This window comes from Vanessa cardui, chromosome 15, assembly GCF_905220365.1.
Source record: "Vanessa cardui chromosome 15, ilVanCard2.1, whole genome shotgun sequence".
NCBI lineage: Eukaryota > Metazoa > Arthropoda > Insecta > Lepidoptera > Nymphalidae > Vanessa > Vanessa cardui.
Window position 1 is genome coordinate 2,892,609 of NC_061137.1, and position 9,018 is coordinate 2,901,626.

Here is a 9,018-nt window from a genome sequence, read left to right on the forward strand (position 1 = left end):
CACGTATAAATTTTTTTTTAGGTTCTATAGGACAGAAAGCATAACGCTAATTTTAGCGTAATTGCAGCGTTTTATATATATAAAACCTAATATATAAACTAAATTTAATCAAATTCAGTTTAGTAATTTGGCCGAACGTAGACGGACAAACACAGTTACTTTCGCACTTACAATATTAGTAAAGATATATACAGGTCACAAATTCATTCAAGCGAAATAGTTACGGATCTCTGAAATGTATTATGTAAAACGTGAAATCCCAAATAAAAGAAAGCATTGTTTCCTCTGCGTATTATTCCATATACAAACGGAGACTGCGTCCTAAAATGGGTGAAATGGAAGATTTTCCGTATGAATTCACAAAACCTCTACTCCTATGTTTCAATTTACTAAAGAGATGCAATATCGGATTTTTCGATGACAATGTTCCATTTTTGCAAAAATACTGGCGTTCTTTCTTTATAGTTCCGTGCGTTATAATACATTACGTATCAACAACTATATATGTTAGCCGTGTGTTTACAAGTCAGATAAAAATATCTGAACTGGCTTTCATGGTTCCTGTTTTCTTGATTTTAACTCAAGGTATGCTCTTTTCAGTGGCACTCTGCCAAAGAATTTATCCGGCTGTTACATCTAATGACTTAACAAGGCTTACGTCGTGCCTCTCATGCAAATATCATCTTTATTTGAATGTCCCTTTCAAATAAAAGATTATGTTCGTTTCATTTTATGGAAACTATAACTATTTACTCTTTATATTATCATGATATTTTCATGACCAAATGCTATAATGGATACGACATATAATGTTTCTTTAAATAATAATTCCTACTAGATATTTCAATATTTTTTTAAGGATTCTTAAAAGCAGCTGTTATAATACCGAAGAGGGATAAAGTTGCTAGCTTGGTAATAAATCTTGGAAAGATGTGGAAGACCGAAAATCTAAGTGATATCCAGCTGAAGAAGAAAACCCAACTGCTAAGAAGACTGAACTTTTCTCATGCAGGTATTGAATATTGACAAAGTAAATAAATAATATAAGATGAAATTATAAGGTTACAAAGACTGAAGGAAAATGTAGGAAACTAAAATCAAACAATGACACATGCAATGCGTAACTGTTTCAAATGGGCAAATTAATGAATTTAAATGTACGCAATATATTTTCTTCATTAAATGTGGAGTGTAAGTATATGGAGTGTAAAGTGTAATCTCGATAGGAATGTGATGTTAATTTCAAGACTATTGTTAACAAACAGTCTTGTCTACTGCCTCTCATCCTTCGAATGCAATTGGCCATTAACTGATTACACGAGACGCAACTTGCGTCCACATTATGATCTAAGACAATGAATATACTGACTTTTCATCCTACACACGTTAATTTCTATGTTATGTATTTTTTATGGTATAGGTTGGCGGACGAGCATATGGGCCACCTGATAGTAAGTGGTCACCATCACCCATAGACAATGAAGCAGTAAGAAATATTAACTATTCCTTGCATCGTCAATGTGCCACCAACCTTGGGAATTAAAATGTTATGTCCCTTGTGCCTGTAGTTACACTGGCTCACTCATCCTTATAACCGGAACACAACAATACTGACAAATGTTATTTTGGCGGTAGAATAACTGATGAGTGGGTTTCCTAATAATTTACGGGCTTATGTACGAGTTTCTTAATAATAAATTTTCTTTACAGTATTTTACTGGGGCAGTTTGATTGCTACGAGCCAGAATATTTTGGCACCTCTATTATTGACGCTGCTTAAACAATTCGTCCTGCAACAAGACACTAAATTGTCATTGCCCTTTGCATATGTATATCCCTTTGATCCTTTGAAGAATTGGTTTCGATATATTGCAGTGTATATATTCCAATCATTTGCAAGTTAGTATGGATTTAATGTTATACTCACTGATAAAACTATATCTTGTAGGTCGATTGACTAGTGATGGCATTATTAATAATATCCGGACATTATAATTATAATAACTGACGACCTACGTGGTCGAGTGGTGTGTACACCGGTTTTCATGGGTAACGCCACTCTGAGGTCCTGAGTTCGATTCCCAGCCGAGTCATGCAGATTATCATTTGTTTTCTATGTTGTCTTGGGTCTGGGCGTTTGTGGTACCGTCGTTATTTCTGATTTTCCATAGCACAAGTGCTTTAGCTACTTATATTGGGATCAGAGTAATGTATGTGATGTTGTCTGATATTTAAAAAAAAATAACGAATAGTTTTTTCTCCACCCATTAGATGATAGAAATTATTTATAAAACTCGATCGACTTCATTCCATCAAAAGTGTTATCGATTTAAGTATTTTTTCAATATTTCCTAATATTATATACACTCGTGGTAAGAAAAGATTCGTCACCTTAAGATCTTTTTTCGTATGCTCAGTATGAGCGAAAACCTGCTTTACCGACCAAGAATGACACATTGCGTCGCAATGAATTGATGTTTAGATTCAAAAGGTACTAAGAGCTTAAGACTTGATAAAGGAATTAATTTGTAAACTGACGAAGGTTTTCTTACTCTCACTGTGTAATCATGGTCCATAACAGATATGTATATATTTTTGCTACTTGCTAATGAAATTTTCCTAGTTCAAAAATTGAAATAGAATCCATAAAGAAAATCAAAATGCTTCACAATCGACAAGATTTCCATTTGTTTTTATTTGATCCATTCTAAAAATGAAATTTGATTATTCAATACCGATGTTAAATACTAGAATGGAATTAAATGGTTGATAGAAATAATGACTAGAGTTTTTTTTTTCAAGTGGTGTCAATGGTTTTTAACTATATTGGCACAGAGTTTGTTATCATAACAATCTGTGCTCATCTTAGTACAGAATTTGCTCTTCTCAGAGAAGATCTTAATCGAATCATGCCTAGAACAAACCAAGGCCAACCTGACACTTTAATGGCAAACGATGATGATAAATTGAGAAAATTTATACAGAATCACCAAAAACTGATCGAGTAAGTAAATAATATTCAATTATATGATGAAATCAATTAATAATATTACTTAACCTGTTGTGGCTATGACTTAAGACAGTAAGAAAATTCCCTATGTTGATTTGCCAACTTTGACACCGTATAAACAATTTGTCCTTCAGCTAGCCACGGATTTCTTATAAACCCTTCGATGCTTTGAAAATATTGTTCTGATATATTGTAAATATGTCCATCGTTTACAAGTTGGTATAGCTATATGTTATACTTTGCCATTGCCTAATAACAGCATCGTTCTGTTATTATATTGTCATGCATTCTGAATAATGTCAAGTTATGACTTGGTTTAGTGATGAATTATTATGTTGATTATTTATTATGGTCTGCTTGTGAATATTGCTACGTGAACGTTGGACAATATGACGCTTTAGATATGTCATAGAGAAATGAGGATACAGGTTACGTGTAATTCCAGGAATATCATGAAATCACATAAAATGTCGAATGTTCCCATCTTTCACGTTTTATTATGGAGACATACAGTAATGTGGAATTATATATTTATTCATATAATTAATATGAATATTTTTAAGTAAATCTCACTATTTGTTGTTGTTTTCCATTGCGGCTTTTCGCGTTTCAAGGTTCTTCAGGCAAACATGCACATGTCGTTTTTTGAAGTTCATACTAGCTACACATCGAATTTCATTAAAATCGGTTCATTGTACATGCAGACAGATATACTTTCACATCAATGATATTAGTATACATAAAACAACAACAGCCTGTAAATTTCCCACTGCTGGGCTAAGACCTCCTCTCCCTTTTGCAGGTTAAAGGTTTGGAACTTATTACATATATGAAATGTCTAATGTCTAATTTCATATAAGTAAAGATTATTAAAATCCGAGCTCTTACCTTGTACTAGTACACTTAAGTAACAATATATTACAATATCATTCACTTTTGATCAATGATGATGCTTTGGCTATTTTTCTTTTTTCAGATTGACGGCCTCCTTAAATGACATATTTAGCCTAATGGTCTTCATAGATATGTTATTTGTCACAGTGATTATGTGTTTCTTCGGCTTGGGCGTTACGGTAAATAAAATTTGATTTATAAACATCTAAACAATATTCATTAAGCACGAACTATTGTTTTATTAAAACATCTTTATTTATCAAATTATTACCCAACCACATCATATATAATAAAGAATTGGTTCTTGATTGTCTGGTATAAATATAATAGTAAGAGTGTGCAAATTTCTCACTGTTGGACTAGTCTCCTCTTCATTTGAGGACAAGCTTAGGAGTATAATATTATCATGACCGTATCATGTAGAAATTGGACACCTGCATCTTTCCTCACGATATTTTCTCAAGAAAATTCAGTGGCGCTTGCCTGGTTTTGAGTCCACAATCATCGGTTAAAATGTACGCGTTCTAACCACTGGGCCATCTCTTCGTATAAATTTTTGTAATTTTATCACATTCCAAACCATCTTTTATACCAAGCAAATAGTAATTCAATTATATCATGGAATAGAGCATAAGGTTTTTTTTAATTAATTATAAGAAAGCAGGCCAACGACGATCAGCTGGATACGAATATTATAAAAAAAACTTAATTAAAATTTATAATTAATCAATTAATATATTCCAATAGATAATTTCATAAAAAAATCTTTCATTTCTGTAAGTAAATGTTTACAAAGATAATATAGAAATTTAAATTGAAAACGAATGAAAAGAAACGACGAAACAATTTCAAATATAAAATAACCTATTTTAATGTTGAAATAATATAGTTTAATTTGTAATATATGTAATTGAAGGTAGCATATGGCGCAGTGGACATCGCCAATAATTTTATAGCCGTATTGGCTCTATTGTTGCCAATTTACATACTTTGTTACAACGCGGAATTACTGAAAGTTGAGGTGAGTTTAATACAGCCTATATTTTTAATTCGAATCGAAACAATTGTTCATTCCTGCATAACGACTACCGTGGTCGTGTAGTGTGTATACCGGGTTTAATGTTTTCGCCACTCCGAGGTCTAGGGTTTGATTCCCAGCCGAGTCAATCTAGAAAAAGTTCAGTTTTCTATATTGTCTTGGGTCTGTATGTCTGTGGTACCGATATAACTTCTGATTTCCCATAACATATGTTCTTTAGCTACTTACATTGGGATGTAAGTAGCTAAAGAGTAGAGTAGTGTGTGTGATGTTGTCCAATACTTATTATTATTATATACATGATATATTAAAAATCTCTATGCTTAGTTGCATACACATTAAAACATATTAATTTTCTTTATAAAATTGCTCATATTTTTTCTAGGTTAAGTAAAGAATACACATTCTATGTATAGGAGCACTCTAATTTCAATCAGGCTAATTCGCAGCAAAGAAATAGCATGTTTTTCGAATTAAAATGTATTCAAATAAAAGCATGCTACTTAATAGCACGTTATTATTTTTATTTCATGGCACAAAGCGCAAAACCTTTTAGAAGGTATTTCGGTTGTATTCCAAGAAATGTAATTAAAAATTGCGTAAAATTAGTCGTCATAAAAAAATATTTTTGTTATTACTAATTTGGCAGACAGGTCCTTGGCACTGGTCCATTTTTCTTACAATCTCAAAATTTCTTGCAATTCGTTATAAAGTAAATTGATTCGTAAAGCTGTCATATCAACTGCACCGCTTACACTTGTATATTATTTATTCATAATCTAAAGACAATCATAGCTCTTACAAATATAAATACTCATTTAACGATAAACTTTTTTTATAGAGTACAGGAATAGCAGATTCCGCATATGAAAATTTGTGGTACAATGGCGGCACTAATTATCAGAAGACTATTCAGTTTATAATTGCGAGGTAATTAATATAAATAATATAATATAATAACTTATAAAACTATAAGTAACTTCACTGCTAAAATAGAATAATTTTACTTGGTGGTAGGGCTTTGTGCAAGTTTGTCAGTGGTGGTATCGTCCACTACTTATTCGATCGCTAAATTGTGAGTGATTGAGTACTGGCTTCTCTGAAAGGAATGCTTAATATATTTTCTTCATATTGCTTAACTAACTTGTCCCGTGCATCTTCACCTGCATCTTAGAAATGGTCATTAGGTGCAAAATATAAAAAGCATCTAATAAATATGACCAAAAATTGGTTCAGATGTTTTCAGCAAAAGATAGACATAGAAAATTAATTTATAATATTAATATAGATATACGACTTTAATAAATATAAAATTAACTTTTAAAGAACTTGTCTATGTATAAGAATTATCTCTGTGAAGGATATTTTTTGAATTTTCCGTTCGGCTTATAATGGTTTTTTTCCACTTACTGTAAGTCCAGTACTAAGCTTAATATTTCTGTATTTAATCCGCTCGTCAAAGATAATAAAAATAAAACACTGTTAAAAGAAATTTCAACGTATACGGATCAAAATTAATTACTGAAAAAATAATGACCGTATAGAACGGTTGGATTGTTGTATTGAATATCTGATTTTCTTAAAAAAAGTTAAACAGAAAATTTGAATTCGTGATCTTCTCTCATCATCTCTAACGCCATCGTCATCGCAGTTGTCTCCGTCAACGTCATCGTCAATGTCATAGTCACCATCATCGTCCTTATCTTCATCATCATCATCATCATCATCGCCATTGTCACCATCATCGTCATCGTCACTGTCATCGTCAACGTCAACGTCAATGCCATCATCATAATCATTGTCATGTTGTCGTCAGTCATTATTATTGTCTTCGTCATCGTTAACGTATCGCCATCATCATAATCTTGTCATCGTCAACGTCATCGCCATCGTCATAATCATTCTCGTAGGCATTGTCATCGTTATCTTCAACGTCAATGTCATCATCACCATTACCATTATCGTCATCGTCATCGTTACCGTTAACGTCAAAGTCAACGTCGGAGCTAAATAAAACTTAATTTAATAATAACACAACATCTAATAATGGAAGATAAGATGGGCTACTTAATGATTATTAGACTTATCATTCATAGAAGTAAAACTTGATACACTACCAATGCCATCAAATGTCATTTTCTTTGTAAATAATTAAGACACATTGATTAAATATTCACGTCTTAAGCATTTATAGATTAAACTAGAAATAAATTTTAAACTATTTCAATCAAAATGTGAGATACGTATACACATAGTTCAAACAAGTATTTCTCCTTCAGGTCTCAACGGCCTTGCTGCCTGACTTCTTTGAATTACGTTTCGATAACTCTGAATACATTCACTAAGGTAAAGTGTGTTTAAGATATATTTTACGTTGAATGAACAGGATTTGTTTGACAAGAATACCTGGAATACAGAGATGTGTGGTCTGATCATTGAACTGTATATAGCCCATTCAGGTTTTACTCGGAAAATTTTAAACGTTCAGAAATATCTGTCGTTCGGTTATATCAGTCGATTTCGATACAGATGAAAAAACAGCTGACAATTCTCGTATTGTCACCAGCAAGATATGAAGTTATCTTATATCAAAAGTAATTTTGATTTAAGATATAATTTTGGTTCACAAAAAAAAATCAACAAATTTTCCTCGTTAATTATCTCATATTCTAACTAACATTGCAACTTGAAATATGATATTTTTGTTGTATGTTACGTGACATCTTAGCTACTGAACCGGTCATAATGAAATTTTGCATACCTATCGTCAGAGTTACAAAGAAGATTAGTTCCCAATATTTTATCATTATTAAAATTAAATATAATAAAAGCATGTGTAGAATTATGTGTATACTTTCAGGTCGTGAGTACAACGTGGTCCTACTTCTCCTTAGCAAGAAGTCTTTATTCCGATAAAATCGAATAAAAAAAAGTTTCATATCACAGATGATAATAACGTAGACTTAGTACAAGTAGACATAATTTGGTGCGGAAGAGGAAACAGAATGAACGTAAGAAAAAAATAGCAGACATTGCTTGAAAAAAATGGAACATCGAAATTCATAGTTTTTGAAATACTTACTATAAAAGAACTCAGAGCTTCGTTTCATACACATTTCACTCGCAATAAGTAGAGAAACACTGATTACTAAAGAGTTTCTACTGATATGTCGTAAATAAATACATTTTTGCGTTTACATTTGAAACGCTGGTTGAACCTTACGAGATGTATCAAAAAATGTATTAGAGTTTTTTACACCTTGTAGAAGTCTGCTATCGGTTATGTCTCTTAGGGATAAACAATGCTCAGGGACAGATAGAGAGACAGTGGAAAGCGACTCTGTTTTATACTATGTAGTGATAAAATATTGAATAAAAAATAAATGTTTTATTCCAATGATTTCTTAATCTTACTTATCAAAAACAATAACAACAGCCTGTAAATTTCCTTCTGCTGGGTTAAAAAAAAAGAAAAAGTTTGGAACATATTCCACGACACTGTTGCGGGTTGGTGGAATACACATGTGGTAGAATTTCTATGACATTAGAAACATGCAGGTTTCCTCACGATGTTTTCCTTCACCACCGAACACGAGATAAATTATATACAAAAATTAATCACATGAATATTCAGTAGTGCTTGACAGATTTGAATAAGTAAGATTCACTGGGCCACCTCGGCTCTCTTATCACTGAATCTAAGTTCTCATCCCAAACTATACGTCACGAGTACGATTTCTTACACGAGTAAATATTTGATCGCTTACGAAATGTTTGCCCCGTGTTCATAGCCCGTCATCTCAACAGATCGACACAGAGTCCTAAAAGCGGTCTGGCGAACAATATTTACTCAACGCTTTGAAACGATTGTATATCACGTGTATATAAATTTATTATTTGAAAAATTTATTTCAACGAACTGATATCAAAGCTACATAAGGGCTTAACAAATATTTGTGACGTTGTTTATTTAACTTTCAATATTAATAAATTTGTAACATTTTGTTTGATCAATTTAATTCGTGTGATACAAAGCTAAAATGAAAATACAGTATTTTGATTTTTTTGATAAAAT

The 9,018-nt window shown here is 32.0% G+C and overlaps 1 protein-coding gene across 1 annotated transcript; it reads left to right on the plus strand.

The window, feature by feature from the left end:
* Nucleotides 1-320: 320 nt before the first annotated feature.
* On the plus strand, nucleotides 321-7,908 carry LOC124535742 (odorant receptor 85c-like). The gene is made up of 9 exons (XM_047112054.1): nucleotides 321-585; nucleotides 860-1,012; nucleotides 1,711-1,899; nucleotides 2,803-3,004; nucleotides 3,987-4,083; nucleotides 4,821-4,925; nucleotides 5,785-5,873; nucleotides 7,223-7,289; nucleotides 7,804-7,908. Exons 1-9 carry the CDS (start codon nucleotides 327-329, stop codon nucleotides 7,867-7,869), a joined length of 1,227 nt encoding a protein of 408 aa, XP_046968010.1. The 5' UTR covers nucleotides 321-326; the 3' UTR covers nucleotides 7,870-7,908.
* Nucleotides 7,909-9,018: the final 1,110 nt, after the last annotated feature.